Source organism: Caloenas nicobarica, chromosome Z, assembly GCF_036013445.1.
Source record: "Caloenas nicobarica isolate bCalNic1 chromosome Z, bCalNic1.hap1, whole genome shotgun sequence".
In the NCBI taxonomy this organism is placed as follows: domain Eukaryota; kingdom Metazoa; phylum Chordata; class Aves; order Columbiformes; family Columbidae; genus Caloenas; species Caloenas nicobarica.
In genome coordinates, this window is record NC_088284.1 from 88,819,984 (window position 1) to 88,838,381 (window position 18,398).

Genomic DNA, 18,398 nt, shown 5'->3' on the forward strand with positions numbered 1-18,398 from the left:
CCTTTCCCTTCTTTTGCACTTCTTTCCTTCTTTAATGTGATGCTTCAGCCACAGCCCATAGCTGAACAGTAACTATCAACCTTCCAGCCTCCTCTTTTTTCCTTCTAATCCTCACCTTCCTTAATGTATAGTATCTGTTAGTTTGAAAGCAGGAGAGGCATATGGACAAAAATGAGTATAGCATCCTATTATTACCAACAGAAAATACTGGCCAGGTTACTGTCCATGTCATTGTGTATAATAATAGCAGCACAGTGCAACAGAAAGGTTGCCTCAGTGGCTCTTGCTACTATTCTCTCCAGTGACCAATTTTGTTAACAGAAAACCCAGAGGAACATAAGGTAATTACATACTGTTGAAGGAATATTTGGGGGAGCATAAGGAATACTCTGGATAGTGTTCTTCCCTGATCCTAGTTCTCCTCAGTGACCCTTGAAAGCTACAAGACACTAAAACTCTTTTAAGTTGTACTCTCAATTGGCTTGGTAGTGCTTCACCTCATCTTCATATAGCATAAAAAAAATTGTTGCAGATTATGCTATGCTTGAAATTGGCCAGTCTTATGAATCCAGTTTGTTTATCTAGGTGAAATTTACTGTTTTCAGGTAAATTTTAGCTAAATATCCCACCAGAATCTCACTCCCCAGAAACTGAAATCACTGGACTTTATTTGTATTTTTAAGCAGACCTATACAAGAGCAAGCCTTTTCTAGAGCAATTCTTCCAAAATAAATAGTTGCTACCAAGCAGAGAATTTGGCTCACAGACTCTGATCATGATTAGGTACGCAATACTTAGAAACAGTTAAACAAGTTGAGTCTGTTTAACAAAATAGTTCACTATTTCCAGCAGTGTATTTAAATCAAGAGACCTGCAGGATAACATTCAGTCTATACAGACAAAATAACTATAGAAGTGCTGTGAGCCAGGAAAGACCAGTATGATATTGATAGTGAGTTGTATACCTTTAGCTGACACATGACCTGGCCTCATACTCATGCTTTCATGTTTTAAAACCCTTCACAAATTTCTGCATGCAAAGATCAACAAATGTATAATATTATTAGTCATTATGCTTCTAGGCCACCAGGAGGCTCTAGAAATCCAGCTCTTTGATCTGGTGACATTTTTGTCTTATGGTTCCAGAAACAACTAGAGATTCTTGGTCTGACAATTGTTTGTGTGCCCAGCTTATTTTAAGAATGAAATAGTTGGAGATTTTACTCTTAATATGAATTATATTTTGTTAAATTAATTTAGTAGCTGGTAAGATACATTTAGAAACATATCAGTTACTAAAAGTCTTAAAACATAGCAGTGTCAAAGCCCCAGTCTAGCTTCAACTGAGTCTAGAGTTCAGGTGCTTAATTAACATAGTATACAAAATAAATGTCTGCCTACAGATACTTAATGTAATCAATTATATTAATTAAAAGGAGACCTTACATCAGGAAAACCCAAACAGTCACCACCTACCAAAAGCCACTGATTTCTCCACTGCCAGTATCAGCTCGGGATCTGATTTTCAATTTGCTTAGGACTCTATTCAATACCTGCAAGGTCAGTGAGGCTCTTTTGACTCCAGGCCGCTAGACTCAGCACTAAGCCAAACCATAGGACCACTTCTTTTTTTCAGTGGTCACTATGGTGAATGTAGAGGATTAATAATTTTCCAAGATCTGCAAGATTAATTTCATATTAAATGCATACATGTGGTCATGACCTGTTTCAGAGGTCAGAAATGCAAAAGTTCTTATGTCCATAATAGTGAACTCGAGTATGTTCCTTCCCTGAGCCTGTATTCTATATGAGCATGTGGAGATTTTTTGTTTTGTTGTGTCTATTTTTGTGAGACTGCCATTAAGAAAACACAAACTTATTTTGACTAGTTCTGCCCCACATTCCTTGTACAGTATCTTACCCTAGTTTAGGTCTTTTTATGAGTAAAATTTACTCTGAAAATCAGTATCATCATTTAATGATAGTAAATGGATGCAGTTATATAGATTTTCTACTTCTTCAGGGCCAGATGTACGAATACCTTGATTAAAACATCACTGAAGTTCATGACAAGATGAGACAGGGTATTTTGCATTGACTATATTGATCTTTGGATTGAACTCAGAGACGCTGTTATTTTCTGTACAACACAGAAATAGATAAAGGTAAAAAGAGGCGGCTTTCATTTCTGTTACCTTCCCTACAGCAGATCCACTTCTGTTTGCATTACTTATGTTTTTACTGTGCTCATATTTAGCTCTCAAGTATTAATGGAGAACAAAGGTTTACATTTGATCTCATTCAAATTAATGGGAGTTTTCTTTGGTAATAGACAGATTTTTGGCCCAGTTCGGCTCTGTGTCCAGACAATGATATGTCAGGGTTTATCTATAGATTGAAATGGTGAATTCATACCTCCTAATGAATAGGAGATTGTTTGTTTTTTCTCTTTGAAATTAATGTATAGAAATAAAAAAGTAACTTATTCATTTCAAGAGCTTTTTGTATATTTAAGCAACATGTTTTGCTTTTTTCATCAAGGGCGGACCTGGAGCAGCAGGTGCTAAGGGTGAAAGTGGTGAACCAGGTCCCCAGGTACAATAATATTGCCTGTTATGTTTGAGCATGTTTATCTTTAAGAAAATGCATTCATATCATGAAGAATAAGTCAATAAATGATATGCATTTCATGTGCAATTGAAGAAAAATAACTTTTACAATACTATCCTAATTAAATGCAATAGCTTGATTGTTCATTTTGAAATATGAAAGTAACAATCTTTATATAACAAAGAGCAGTTGTCACATGTAGAGTGTCATCACATGAAAACCTGTTTTAATATTGTCACTTCAGGCTCTTTGTTGAATAATCATGTCAGTCTGCAACTGTATGACCTTGGGCTCTGATGTTATCAGATCTCATAAGATGAGAGAGGTTGAATTTAGTTGGAAATTGACGGGGATAATTTCAAGAAAGACATGACATAGCAAGAATAAGTCTTTAGGAATCAGTGCATGCTTCTAAGCTTACTATTATATCAGCTCCTCTGCAGTGATGTTAGAGATCACTGAAACATATTAAAATCTTTCAGCTTAAACATAAAGGTAACAGTCTCTGGAACAATAATTTTGCCGTATCTCAAGTGGTCTCATGTATTTCCTACATTATTGAGTGCCTGTCTTATAACTTCACATGGATATTTGCAAGAAAAACAAAGCAATTAAGCAAAAAGGCACTCTGAACAGCTTGTGAGTCTTCCAATTTGCTTGCTTAGGTTTTTAGGTTTTTGTTGTTTGGTTTGGTTTTTTTTTTTTCTTTGTCCTACTCAGTATTTTTGGATGGCTAGTCCTTACCATTGCTATTTTAACCTGAAGAAGATGCATTTGGATGGGGGATGAGAAAGCTACCACAGAAACATATGCCCACACAGCCATCAGTGAAAGTTACATGTTTGAAAATGGAATTAGGTTTTTCCATCTGGGGTAATTTGGTCTCCCTCCAGTTAAAGCTGTGCTGTGTAAAGCTAAGGCAGCATGTGAGCTGTTTGCCAGCACAACTCATGTTTGTTTATGAGTTAGGGATATGAAATAATCAAATATCAAATAATTATTATGTGGCTAAAATAATTCTGGCATGAGAAGAAGAAGGGTTTTCAAACTACGGGACTGAGGTCTTCAAAGCCATTAAAAGAATGTAAGAAGCTTTTATGTTAAATTACACCATGTATAGTGCCTTCTCATGAAAACTAGTGCTAAAATTGGTAGTGCTAAGGCCAGTTTGGATGCCCATGTTGTATTAAAACTAATGGGAATTTGGAAACCAGAATCCAACTCCTGGGAAAAAATGCAGCTTTGTGTATAAAAAAATCTTGTCTTGTTCTTGAGGCGAGATATTTAACTAGATTTTGCTGGCTTGAATGTGATTCTAAGAACTACACTCTTTAAATTCAGGGTCCTCGTGGTGTTCAAGGTGCCCCGGGTCCAAGTGGAAAACCTGGCAAAAGGGTAGGTAGCATATGGATCAATCCTGCTCTGGTAAATAATTTCTTTTAAAATAGATTTAAATATTAACTAGTTTCACTGCATTTTCAAATGTTTGCCCCTTTGGATTTTTGCAGGGACGTCCTGGAGCTGATGGTGCCAGAGGAATGCCAGGAGAACCTGGTGCAAAGGTAAATTATAATGAGACCTGAGGCTTTAATTCAGTCTTGGAATGGGCTGGAGAGATTTTATATAGGTACCACAGTTTCTTCCAGGCCAACCCAAAATTCTTCTCTCAAGTGAAAATACTGAGGTTTCAGATAGCTGGGTCAGATGCAAGAGCTGAGAATGAATCATCCATTTAAAATATGGTAATTAATGGTAATGGCTAGTAGTCTGACCTTGAAGTAACTTGATTCTTGGGGCCTGATTCCTATCCCTCTGAGTCAGTTTCTGTTTACAGAGTATCAGTAATAGTAAAGTCAGTTTTAAAGCTGCAAAGTGCAGGTAGAATCGAGCTTTTCATTTCAATGTAGACTTCTTTTTATAAATAGCATAATTACAGCACAGTGAAAAAGTTGGTGTGGCATCTTCTCTTGCTTTAATGCATAGAAATAAATTTTGCAAGTTTGGTCTATGTGCTCTCTTCCATGTATGTCATTCAATAATAGAAGTGTACATATAACCAAGGGTAGAAATCTTCTAGAGGGAAGGCACCGTTTATTCAGAGTAATACAGAATGTGATAGTTATTTACTAAAGCTGCGATTTCTTCTTTTCCAGGGTGACAGGGGATTTGATGGTCTTCCTGGCCTCCCTGGTGACAAAGGTAACAGGGTAAGAAAAACATGTGTTTTGTTACTGTCACAGAAATAATGCACTATTAATTAAGAACAGCACTAAGGACTATGGGGGGAAATGTCAGCTTTTCACGGTACAGAATAGTATCTGTGTTGTCAGATAATGTATTCCTCATTAAACATTTCAGTAATATCAATCAATAGACAACAATTCATATATATATATTAATGATTTTTAAATATTTTCAGAATTCAGTTCACATCTTCAGCTAGGTTTTGCTCTGATTTTTCTTAGCTAAGGAATTTGCCTGTTGGATTTAAAGTGATTGTTAAAGGAAATAGTAATAGGAAAAAGAAATTAGCATGAAGTTTCTGTATCAGGAGCAAGACAAATTTTAACCTGCTGAGAAGGTAGCTCAAAAAATGCATTTTAATTGCAAACTGAATTGTTTAGTGTGGCTTATTCCAACAACTGCAGCTTAAAGAAAGATTAGAGTCAGATCAGATAAGTTAGGAAAACTTGAAGTAATATTTAAAACAACTAATGTACTTGCTGCTTATGTCATACTAATCTGTAGGATGAGAGTGCATCTTTCCCTACAAAGTAGAGAAATAATCACAGCAGGGGATTTCTGCTTTAAATGTAGATGCCTAATGTAGATGCCAGTAACAACATGCTCTACTGAATATACCTCCCTTACTGTTGTCCTGGTAAGTGCTACGCACCATAAAGGAAACAGTGAGTGGGAATGTCAACAGAACTATTCCCCTATGTCCTAAAGCTTGATGAGCAAGGGATGATTATAGTTCTCACCATTCAACGCGTGAGCACAGTTGCTGCCCTTCCCAGGAAATCTCAACTGTGTCGGCTGCTGGCCCGTAATGTAATTCTTTGTCATAGCATTTAGGGGTACTCTTTTGAGTTCTGTTTGCAATTGGAAAAGAACTCCTGGTGTCATACAGAAATGTCTTGGTCCTCTTCCTTCATCCCGTTTTACTTAAAGAGTGTAAAGGAATCAGCACATCACAGAACTGAAATCCAGTGCGATCAGGAGGTGACCAGCAGAGGGGGCAAGGCATTAAGCTCTAGCCACTACTTCACTCTTTGAAGGCCGAGCAGAAATTGGTTCAGAGTCAGGGAATGTGTGTCTCCTTTCCAACCTGGAATACTAGCATTGTCTGTCTGTGGAACCTTCCGAGTCATAAAGAAATTTTTTTTGCAAATATTCTGTTTGTTTCATATTTCCTAAATAAATAAATAAATAAATAAATAAATAAAGGCCCCCCTAAAATAGAACGATAAGTTTGGGTTGAAATTTGCAAAACAGTAATGAAAATCATGGCTTCCTTTAATAATTTCTTTCATCCCACTATCTAAAGATCACTGCATTCTTGTGTCTCTATGGAAATATTCTGTAAAATTACAAACTGTGATCTTTCTGAAAGCAACTCAATTCAAAGCCAGATCAGATAGCTGTAGCTCTTCGGATTCTTATATTCTGACAGCATATAATGCAAATATTCAGTTCTCTTTGGCTTGCAATAAAGAGCACAGAAAGAAAAACAAGAGAAACACTTTTTCTGTTGTAGTTATGTTTCATCTGTAAGAGAATTGATGTTGAAAACCCCTAACTTTAGAAGTTGTAGGATGTCTTTCAGAATTAGTCGTATTTGAACTATGCATTGCAAATTGGATGTTTCTCTGAGGTTATGCCTCTGTCAAACACAAGTTGTCAGACAGGAATTACTGGATGAGATTTTCTGATTTCAAATGTAAAGGAGATCAGACCACATGGTGTAATATTCCTTTTAGCCTCAATATCTATGACTTTGAACTTTTCTTATTTAGATCTACTAGATGCATAACACTTCTCCAATATAAAAGCAAGACACTATATGCTAGAAGAAAAGGTCTAAGTAAGAAGAAATTCAGATTTTAACAGAACATTTGAAGGAAAGAATTAGAGAGTTGAAGAAGTGAGAATGCTGATAATGATAAAAAGTTTTGTTCTTACTGCATGACAATATCAGGACACTGAATGCAAGCTCCTAGTCTAACTCTAAGTGCCTTGTGATTGCAAGACAAGAAAGGTAGCCCTTGAGGGGATGAACTATTTCAGTATTTGAAAGCTCGAGTCAATCTTCACCTGGTGATTAATTGGAAGCCAGAGCACAGATCATGTGCCTCATGTGTCATCTTCCAGCATTTAGCATGTAGAAAAATACATGCTCTACCAGCAGATCACATTGAGTAGTTCCAAAACTTAGCAAAATACAGAAACTGCTGTATTAATTAATCCTATGGGTGTGAAAGTGCAGTTCAAAGAATTTCATTCCATCCCTTGCCAACTCCAACTGACAGAGGACAGAAAGCAGTACAATAAAATCCTGACATCTGCAATATTAGATGATTCTGAGGTAAGAAAGCAAGTTACCTAAAATTCCCTAGAAAAGTTTGAAAGAGTAAAGAATGGAGGCATCAAAGAGTGACTCCATATATCTCTGCTAGGATCCACAGCAGTGGTCAGGCTCCTTGGAAACACTGATAAAATTAAGGAAAACAGCATGAATACTTGGTTGTTGTCCAATGCCAGAAGGAAGTCACAGTCTAAAAACCTGCTGCCCAGACAGAGGTCAGTCAGTGGTGTTTGAGCTATGAAGCACACTAGTTCTCTTTAGAAATAGGGAAAGAAAAATAAATCCTGAAAGTATGGTCCAGATTCTACTGAGGCTCTGCATATATAGACTTGAAAATCCCCAGCCTCTGAGGGGAAGTGTGGAAATCTGGCTGCCGTCCAAAGCCTCAGACAAATCGGTCCCCAGACTCTCAATGACTAGAGCCAGGGCGCGTGGTTCTGAAAGGTGGTTAGTGATCTTCACTATGTATATTCCAGGGCCCAGCAATTGGTTTATTAACATCTGACCCATGTACACATGCCTTATTTTACATTGGAGAGGGGGAAGGTGCCAGTGAGACAAAGGAAAATGTGGGAAACGCTGCCTTTTTGTAGCAGTAGTTTGTGTATGTTCTGGGGCCAAGAATAGTTGCAGCGTAAAAATTTATGAACACAAACAGTTCATTGTTTCAAATGTTCATTTGTTTTTATACTAATGTAATAAAAGACTTTACCAATGACTGTAATCTGCAGATTTGTATCATTGTGTCAAGACATGTTTTGACACATCAGACTTCAGTTAACACATTTGTTTTCATTTTCCTTCCCATCCATTATTGTTTCCAGCAACAATGTATTATTTTAATAACTTTCCTTATTCTACAGGGAGACCGTGGCCCCCAGGGACCTCCTGGCTTACCTGGTGAAGATGGGTCAAGAGTGAGTTGCTATTTACACAGTAAAATCTATAGTGAATCCTCATGTAACAGGAATATGGTCATGACACATGTTCTTTTTTTCTAAAACTTCTATTCCCCTTGTACAAAAACAGGGAGAAGATGGGGAAGTTGGGCCAAGAGGTCTCCCAGGTGAAGCTGTAAGCAATGCTTTCTTTTTCTTCTGTTTCTGTTACAAGCAAAAATCACCCTCAGATTTTTTTCCTTTCTATTGAACTGTTCTGAATTCCAGGTATAAAAATTACTCTCTGTGTGTGTATATAGAGAATATTGATTCTGGCTGAAAAGCAAACAAATTAACTGTTTTGTTAGGGGTGAAACACTACTTACAGGATTAGAATTAAGTCACGGATATATCCAGCAAAGTATACACAACTTCCAGAATCACAAAGGCTATTTCTTATGCTATTGTGTAAAATCAGTCACTGCAGTCCCTGATACATGAGAATATAACCAAGCCCGTGTTGCTTTGAAAATGTTTTCCAAACATCTATTTATTAGAAAATAAGGCCTGGCTTCTCCTCTTTTTTCACACTACTGTGCTTCATTGTGTGTTTTTACAGTTGTTTCACATACAGAATTTCCACTGCTGTCAGTTGGAATTCTGCAGCTGCTGTCACTGCAGAGCAGAGTTCTGCATTGCAGGCAAGAAATCAAGCCTCAGAAAGGGGATTTTTACCCTAAATGTATGATATACTGCTGCCTAGTTACAAAGTAGGAAGAAGTCACTACAGAGTACGTGTTAGTGTTTTGTGACTGTATCATACACGAGGAGATTGGCGACTTGGTCCTGCCTACTTTTGCAGCATGACATGAGTAATGACACAAATGATGAAAACTAATATCCATTTTCATAGTATAAGGACAAAATATTATGTTGTAGACCAAATACTGATCACCTTATTTAGGAGAATAGACTTTGGTCCTTTGTGGGATTTTTTAAGGGTAAGAGGGACAAATTGATTTTGGTTTCCAGAATGCCTTGCATTTTTTATTATTATAAAATCATTGGTAATTTTTAATTATTTATTGAGTCTTTACTAAAGAGAAAAGCACTGTTTTACACTTAGAATAGTAGTATAGAGTATGACAGACCATCGTGTTTTCTGAAGACAGGAGTACAAATACGTATGCTACTCTTCAGGTCAGACCTTCAGGCCAAGACACAGCTGCAACTTCAGTGGAAGATGCTGCACCAGTGTTCTGCACCAGCAAATATAAATAGTTATCTCCTACCTTTCTCTGAAGCGACCACACAGTGGCTAAATCAAAGCTTGCCCTTCCACTGACAGCCTGTTCAGACATGCGGTGGCCTTCAGGAGAATCTGTTATCAGTTAATTTTTTCCTTTCTTCCTTTCTTTCTCCCTCAACCCCCATGCTCCCTTCTCCTCGTCTTTCCTACTCCTTGTGACATTTCTTGCCCAGTCCTGCTCCTGGGCCTCTCTTTGTTCAGAAAAAATCATGCAGCTCTTAATAAGTGTTTCTTCTCTTACAGGGTCCACGGGGATTACTGGGTCCCAGGGGTACACCTGGTCCCCCTGGACAACCTGTACGTATGAACTGTTTTATATTTGCAGTTTCCTGAAGGAAAATGGAAGTACACTGAAAGTTGCTCATGTTTATATTGTTTGTTGTAGGGCATTGCAGGTGTTGATGGACCTTCAGGCCCAAAAGGAAACATGGTGAGTAAGCTGGAAATTAAAAAGGGAGTGAATTCTAAGAATCCTTTCCACATTCTCTCGTCCCTGCCACTATGGCATCCTTTCCATTTAATTAAATTTTTCTGTCAAAATATTCAGATTCATGGTGTTTTTACATAGAAAAGAGAAGCCAAATCATGCTTTCTCTCAAGCTCCTTTAGCAGCATAGACTCCCGTGCTTAGATTCTATGTGTGGGTTGTTATTCTCTATTAAAGAAAAGGCCATGATATTCATTAGCATGAAAAAAATATTATACTGGATAGAAAGTTTGTGGTAGACTTTAAAGAGGGAGGAACAAAGCTGAGTTTGTATTCCTTTTAGTCATGACAATGAAGATCTGTAGTGCAGAAATGCAAACCTAATGCCCTGGTGTTTTTTTGCATGGTAGGGTCCTCAAGGGGAACCAGGACCTCCTGGTCAGCAAGGAATTCCAGGCCCACAAGTAAGTGTAAAATAACTCTCAAGAAATATGATGCAATGTGCAGCAAATGTTTAATAAATGGAAATCACTAAAAGGTTAGCTTTTTCTGTGCAAAACTGATAAAGCTTCAAGGATTTTATAAATAATGCTACAAATGTGCTGAGTACAGTGGGAGCAGAGTTTTCAAGTAAGCTTTCAGAGGGATTTTTCATTCAGGAGAAAAATGACTCATTCAGTGTTCCTGGAATGCAGCAGGAACGGCCACACCTGGAGGAGGGTTCTGAATAGGGTCTTGTTACAGACCTACTGCCAAAATAGTGGCTTGTGCAAAAGGCTTACACAAAACTCCTGATCGAACTTGTAAGGAGGGAAAAAAGCCACCTATATTTGCCGGTGTGTTTAAAGAGATTAATGAGGGGCCTTTAGTAGGGTGAATGTATGTATATTGTTCTCCCTGGTTTTTCACACTGATTTCTTTTTAATAGGGGCTTCCTGGTCCGCAAGGTCCTATTGGACCTCCTGGTGAAAAAGTAAGTTACAGCATTATTCTGGTATTTCACAGTCAGTTCCGTGCAACAACCTTGCTCATGTGCTTAATGGCTTTGCTATGTTTTAAATACTGGTAACTGATCTAAAAATTAGCAGATCTTCCAGAAATCATCAAGTAAATAACCAGCAGAGGTCTGGCTTTTCTCTCGTGTACACTTTTTCACAAGCATAATTTCCTCCTTTTATTTTGAATTCATTTTTTGTTGTTAGCTTCAGAATCCTATCCACAATACTAAACAGTGTGTACTTGTATGTTAATTAATTTCACAGCAAGCTGTGAAAATTCTTTTTATTAATATCTTTTTTTATAACAAAGTTTTACGTACTCAATTCTGATTCTGTTCTCTTTCTTCAAGGATGATATTTTGACATAATTCTGCAGTATAATTGGCATACTGTAGTGTCACTTGGTGGTTTTTTCCTGATCTGCTTGTATAGGCTCTTGCAGTTTGAAACATGTCTTTTGGTAATTTCAAAAATGTCGCTATTGAATTTCACACTAATTTTACTTTTCTCCCGTTTTTGCTGAATTCCTACTCTATTGATTCTTCTTTAGTTTTGCTCCTCTTCACTGTTTAGTGTACACTTTAGAAGAAATTGAAGGAGGCTTTAGGAAACAATATACTTGCTTTTTATCTGCCTGTGTGCTTAAGTATTATTCTAGCAAAGTGGGCTATGTCCACAATACATGTATTCCAGAGGCTTTTACAAAGACGTATCATGCCTTTCAACCATGAGCGTTGGAGTTCTGTAACCTGAACTCTTTGCCTCTTGATCTTGTTGGTAACTTTCATATGGTGAATACTTTTATTCCTGAAATTCTAAATAATAGTTAATTGTATACACTGGAGAATTATTCCCGACCTTGTGTTGTGTGTGTGCATATTCATAGGGTAATTCCGGAAGCCTGTTCTTAGACAAGCACTTCATTGAAAAATATGAGGGACTTGTATTGGCTAAAGATTGTAAGAACTGGCCTTTCACTTACATGTGATATGATAATATCTTTCTGGGTTTAATTTTTTTATATTTTTGATTTATCCCTGATAGCCATATCAAGGGATTTATGTATAGCTACGTTTTATATCCTTAAGTCTTAGAGTTAAATGTATTGAATATGGGTGGGTGGGGTTTTTTTCCATTTCCTTTTAAATTTTTTTTTATTACTATTTTTCTTATAGCTACTCTACACCTGGGGTGGGTTCACCAGTTGTTTTAAAATGCTAAAAAGTTTTAAGGTAGTTTGCTGGTTTAGGGCATACCAGTCCTCTGCAAGGATGATCCTCCATCATCCTAGCAAATGATAGAATGTTCTTTCGTGTTCTTAAGATGTGTGTCTCTTCATGCCTTTAGGGACCTCAAGGCAAGCCTGGCCTTCCTGGCCTTCCTGGTTCTGATGGGCCTCCTGTAAGTAACCAAATATTCCATCCCTTGAATGCTGAAAAACTTCTACTAGGTAATAAGTATTTCTGGATACCTGTGTTGCAAAAAGAAAACAGAAAGTAAAAGCACTAGTAGTCCTAGTTAGCAACAGCTTTATAAAATCCATGTAAAATCTCTGTATCATTTGAGCTGTTAAAACTAAAAGAATTACATTTTTGAAGCAGCTGCTAAAAATGGCTGTGGGCTTTTAAAATGTGGTCCCAAATGATGAAATGCATCTGAAACATCTGCAGAGTTATGTAAATAACCTAGCTGACACATAAGGACCAGATACTGTTTCACTGTAGTCCTACTATGTCAGTATGGCAAAGCAAATAATCTGTAAAAATGCTCACCACTTGTTTTCTGAAGAAACATAAGAATACACTAGATCTTTCTCTGCTTCCTGACCTAAGGTGCGTATTACATGTTAGGGCTTCTTTTGTTGCCTACACTGGGACAGACCTGAGCCAAACTTTAGAATCTTGTGATCGCTAAGGAATTCAGCTTAGCTCTGAGGATGCATTCACTTACATTGACAGAGAGCGTTACCACCTGAGTAGCACTGCTTACAGTTCAGGCATTAAACTTAAATGGGATCATTGTTCATAATGACATGCATATACACTAGTTTTCTTACATCAAAACCATCATCCTTTTATACCACAAAGAGCCATTAGACAGTCAGCGTGACTTCTCAGACCATGTCTCTCTCCCTCATGCGATTTTCCCTTACAATTTTTCTTTTAGGTTATATGTGTGTTTCTTAAACCTGACTTTCAGTGGAGTTTTGCTAGGATAAGAATAACAGAACTGACTACAGGGATTTCACTGCATAGATGCTTATATTACAAATACAGAACTGGACCGAGGGCTCTCACAATCTCTTTTACCTGCCAAAGTACCATTTTCATGGGAAGTGTTAAATATGCAATGATAGTCCAGCTGGAAGTCCATATCTTGAATCATTGTCTCAACATTTGAACTTCGCATTCATCCTTTTCTGCATGCTGGGAACAATATTAATTTCCAAACATAAGCATTATTTTTAAATCTGCATCTTGTTAAGCCTTAAAAGTGGGAAACTGTAAGAGATAATCAGGTGTTAGCACAGTTCTGTACCTGATACAAATCCTGACTGTGGTGGGTTGATCCAGTCAGCAGCTAAGCACCCGCCCAGTGACACATACACTCCTCCCACAGTGGGATGGGGAAGAGAATCAGAAGATCAAAAGCAAGAAAACTCATGGGCTGAGGTAACAAGAGCTTAGTAAGTAGAGCAAACCTACACACACAAGCAAAGCAAAATAAGGAATTAATTCACTACTTCCAATCTGCAGGAAGATGGCTAGCCACCTTCTGGAAAGTTGGGCTTCAGCATGCTTAAGGGTCACTTGGAAAGATAAACACCATAACTGTGAATGTCCCCTCCTTCCTTCTCCTTTCCCTGAGCTTTTGTGGGTGTGTATGACATCATACGGTATGGAATATCCCTCTGGTCAATTCGGGCCAGCTGTCCCAGCTTCTTGCCCACATCCAAGTCGACTCACTGAGGGGTTAGAATGGGACAAAGAGAAAACCTCTATGCTTTACAAGGACTGCTCAGCAATAGCCAAACCATTGGGGAGTTGTCAACACAGGTTTAATCGCAAATCCAAAACACATCACCATATAGGCTGCTATAAAGAAAATTAACTCCATCCCAGCCAGACCCAGTTCACTCACCCAAAATTACTTCCTTCATGCACGAGTTGGTTTGTTCAGAGGAAGGACAGCAGTGGCAGGTTAAATGAAGTCCATTCTAATTGACATGACTTGTTTACAACCATAGAATTACACTAGTGATTGAAAGCAATGAGCAGGACCTTCCTGATTGCAATGAACTTTGTAACTGCTCCTGTAGTATCTGTGTTAAGATTAAGTGGAAGCTCAAGAGCATTTTTTCAGGAGATCAGGAAGATTCTTCCTAGCTATTCCATTTCATTTCTATGTGAGGAAACGTCCTTCTATTTTGAGGGCGAGACATTGTTAAAAGTGGTAGATTATATTGGAAATAATGGAAATCAAAGGGGATACAAATATGCTGCTTTAATAGCAGCATTTTTAAAAAAACATTTAATGTTATAGAGACCTGTGGTAAAGCATGGAGATTTAAAATTTTGTGCACAAGAAAGCATATTCTGGGAGACTAGGATTAAACAACTGACATACGTACGTTTTAAAAAACAAATAGCAAATGTTCAATGTTAGTTAGACAGACTCTTTAAAGGAAAACTAGCAATCACTGGTAAGCAAGTATCAAATACTTTTCATTTTAATCATTCTTTTAATAAAGAACATATTTTAGACTGTTTTCCAAGGCCAGAAAATAGAATATAAACACCAGGGTTTTGTCATGTAAGATTAACAACCACATCAAAGTCATATTGTATTAGATACACTGAAAAAATTTTGGGATGTCAATGAGACCAAAACATGAATAGCTTTAGTAACAGGCTACATGTTGGGTGGGACCACATGCTCGGCAAAACTAGAGATTTCCTATGCTCCTCCAATAAGACTGACAAGTCCAAATAGGAAAAGGATTCCTGAGTGATTCTCATAAACAATAATCTTCTATTAACCTTTAGTTTCATTAAATTGCCTTTAAATTTTGCAGCATTTTAGTGTAAATTTTATAAGAAAGAAAAACAATGGATCAGTTAATGTTTTGAGCACTGAAGTATTAACAACATTGATATGGAACAAAGACATAAACATATTTTGTTTTAAAAGTGAGTCACAGTTTAAAATAAAGACATAGAACTTTAAAACTAGATTAGCCTTCTATTGGGTTCTGCAATAAATTCCACAATCTTTTAAATAATTTTAGGAATGTCTTCATGTTGTAATATTAATCACCCTGCTTGTTTCAAAATCAAATTTGAGAGTGTCTTGCATTAAAAACCTCTTATTGCCGAAACATTAACTAAACAAAAGGGTTGATCAGGATATTCCTGAAAACATTGACATTAACTATTGTCCAGCTTTTCCTTTGTTATGTAAAAGAAATCAGTATTGAAAGGAAAATCCTCAAAATTCTGTGTGTGTGTTATAATACAGAAGAAGGGTGACCTGAAATTCAAGTGTTTAAATAATTGAGGTGTTATAATAAAATGTCACTACTGAAAAATGAGTATTATCCAAATCAAATATATTTCTTTTAAATCAGGGTCATCCTGGCAAAGAGGGTCAGTCTGGAGATAAAGGTGCATTGGTGAGTTTTAAAACTTCTCCATTTATTTCCGTAGCTTTCAAGAAAACCTTTGGGTGTTTTTCAGCTTTATGCCACATTTGTCGTTCCAAGAACTGATTAGGAAGATAATAGAAAACCCACTACACATTGAAAGCATCTGTGTGCAGACAAACATATTTATTATATTCTAAATATTATAGAGATTCTAAACAATATAGATTACTCGTTTAAAGTAAAACTGATTGTGGATTTGACAAAATGGCAATCAATAAAAGTTGCATACATTTAATATAAATAACTTGCAAATAGTTTAAGTAATTTACAATTCCATTGTATAGAGTACCAACTAGGGTTCTTCAGAACCTTGTTTTGTGAAGATTTACAAATGCATGCATATACCTTGTATTTTTTAGGTGTTCAAGTCAGTGGCAGTGAAAAGTAATTTCTTTATTTCTTCATTAAGCTCTGAAGGGTCTTGGGGATCTTTAAAGCATTCTGCTTGCTCAATATTGACCCTTATTTATCCAGAATAGCACCCTTTATAGCACCTGAAATCAGTTTCAGTTGCACTACCCATTTCAGTGGCAATACTAAAAGGTTGTATTCTGGATAAACAGGATGAAAGAATGAATAGGACATTTCAGAAAGTACAATTCCATGGACACAGGCATATTGCTATTTGTCCCAAAATGTCTGTTAGAGGCCTGTAGATTTTATCCTGATTTTTGAAGAAAATAAAGCTTACACAGGGCACTTATGTTTTGAAAGTACAGGTGTGTGACCATCTGTCAGTTGTTCCTTATGTCTTTTCAATTTACTGGTCGATTTCAGCCAAATTTGATAGAAAATGTTGTTTATCAGACATGTTAACAGTCGGAAGGTTTTGTGAAAAGACACTGTTAGAAAGGGGAAAAATACCTTATCAACAGCCCCATTAGGGAAAGATTTTGTTATCTGTCCATCTGAGGCATCGGAGAATCAACAAAACAGCTCAGCCTCGGACACAGATATGTGTTTCCAGGCTTCCTTGCTTCCACTGTTTACAGAACTCAGTTTCTTTAGACACTGCCATCGGATTATATAATATCGAAGTTGAGCACCTTTAAAATGCTGAGCAAACTGTAAATAACAGCATCCAGATACCTGTCAGTATTGATAGTACCATGAGCCTTTTAGCTTTCAGGTTTGGAATCTCTTTTTTTCTTTTTTTTTTTTTAAATCTTATAGTTATTTTGATCTCTACTTTTGACTTGTATCATCATCATAATTAACATATAAATTTTCTCCAGGAAGACACCACTGGTTTCTAATTGGTGTCTTTTGGGGTTTTGGTTTGTTTTTTTGTTTGTTACATTTTCCAATTACCATTGTTTCAGATAATTTATATTATGGATAGATGTCTCCCAAATACACAGGTCGAACCAAGTTCATAATTCTGTTAATAGTTTTATAGTGACATTGAAGAGTGCTTTGTGATGCCTTGACTTTTCTTAGTGGCAGTCAGCCCAGTGTTATTTTGGTGTCTCACACCAGACCGCTGCATTATAGTGAAAGAACAAGGATTAGACTCAGAAAATAACTGCTTGCTAATCAATTACTGTACAAACAAAGGTTCTTTACTCCGATATCTTTTAGGGGCCTCCAGGTCCTCAGGGTCCAATTGGCTATCCAGGTCCTCGTGGTGTAAAGGTAAGATTTAATTACTGGATTCTTCCCCTGACCCCTTTTTGAATATGTGCATGTGGGTAATTCTTCATATTCTTTCTTTAGGGAGCTGATGGTGTCCGTGGTCTCAAGGGATCCAAAGGTGAAAAGGTAAATCTGACTGCATTTAATTCCTTTCCCTTTTTCTGTGTTCCTTATTTCACTGCAACATCTTCTGTCTCCTTCACTGAAGTGTGTTTTCTCTTTTAGCAGCGGGTTTATTTTTGCCTTACCCTAAGGACATACTAAGCCCAATTCATAAATTACTGACCTCCATGGTTATTTACACTGGTACAAAATGAATATAAACCCTTCAGTTGTTAGAATGGTCTTGGACCCCCTTTGGACCAGTTTTGTCTTGCAATCTGTCTCAGCTGCTGATCCGGGAGAAGATAAAACTTTTGTGGGCCCAGGAATACAAAATGCAAACTTATTTTTTGAAGTGAGGGTGAAATAGAAAGCCTTTCTTGTTTGTTTGTTTGTTTCAGTAACATGGGGCACGGTATCACTCTTTCCTGGCTTTATTGACAGTCTAAATATTACCCAGATTCTAAGTGAGCAGTATCACTTCAACGTATTAAAAATCCTAACAGCATCGTAGTAAAACATTTTACTATGTGCTTATTCGTCACAAAGACCTTTGTTCCCAGGATATAACTAAGCATCAGATAGAAATGCAGTCAATGATCTTTGTGTGGATATTGGAACAGTAGTTGTATCAGGAGTTAGTCTAAGGAAGAGGGAACCAAAAGTTTATCAATTGTACTAGAGCAAGTTGTGAACAACTCCACTGAAAAACTCTGGAGATTTTGGCTTGTATCTGACTAATTCATACAGGTGTAAATGAAATTTGTCCGAGTGCTGTCTGCTTGTATTTCAGCATGGGCACCTACTAAAATGCTTGGAGTAAATTCTCTGCCTGAATTTACTAGGCAGCAGATAAGTAATTCTCACTAGGAATAACAATAATGTGCATCTGTATATGGATTCAATCTTAATGTTCATTGGTTTTTCTACTTTCTTTCAATCAGGTCAGCCAGTAAGAACAGGCAGGGCTGAGTATTGCCAGATATCTAGCTATAGAGATGACTACTTCTTGTTTTAGTTGGTGAACATACGTCTTTTTGTTGTTGCTAAGATATCACAACCAGCCAACTTTTTGATTCCTTTCATGATACTATTAAGACACTAGTTCGAAAGAAAAAAATAATTAAAATGGAAGTTCTGCTATCA

At 37.0% G+C, this 18,398-nt stretch overlaps 1 protein-coding gene across 1 annotated transcript in view; it reads left to right on the forward strand.

The window, feature by feature from the left end:
* The window catches only part of COL11A1 (collagen type XI alpha 1 chain), a 150,469-nt gene that overhangs the window by 61,701 nt on the left and 70,370 nt on the right, over positions 1 to 18,398 (forward strand). The window contains exons 15-28 of the mRNA XM_065655392.1: positions 2,542 to 2,595; positions 3,952 to 4,005; positions 4,119 to 4,172; positions 4,764 to 4,817; positions 8,062 to 8,115; positions 8,228 to 8,272; positions 9,629 to 9,682; positions 9,771 to 9,815; positions 10,223 to 10,276; positions 10,741 to 10,785; positions 12,158 to 12,211; positions 15,438 to 15,482; positions 17,097 to 17,150; positions 17,232 to 17,276. Of these exons, the coding sequence (XP_065511464.1) occupies positions 2,542 to 2,595; positions 3,952 to 4,005; positions 4,119 to 4,172; positions 4,764 to 4,817; positions 8,062 to 8,115; positions 8,228 to 8,272; positions 9,629 to 9,682; positions 9,771 to 9,815; positions 10,223 to 10,276; positions 10,741 to 10,785; positions 12,158 to 12,211; positions 15,438 to 15,482; positions 17,097 to 17,150; positions 17,232 to 17,276 (711 nt within the window). The remainder of the gene's footprint in view (positions 1 to 2,541; positions 2,596 to 3,951; positions 4,006 to 4,118; positions 4,173 to 4,763; positions 4,818 to 8,061; positions 8,116 to 8,227; positions 8,273 to 9,628; positions 9,683 to 9,770; positions 9,816 to 10,222; positions 10,277 to 10,740; positions 10,786 to 12,157; positions 12,212 to 15,437; positions 15,483 to 17,096; positions 17,151 to 17,231; positions 17,277 to 18,398) is intronic.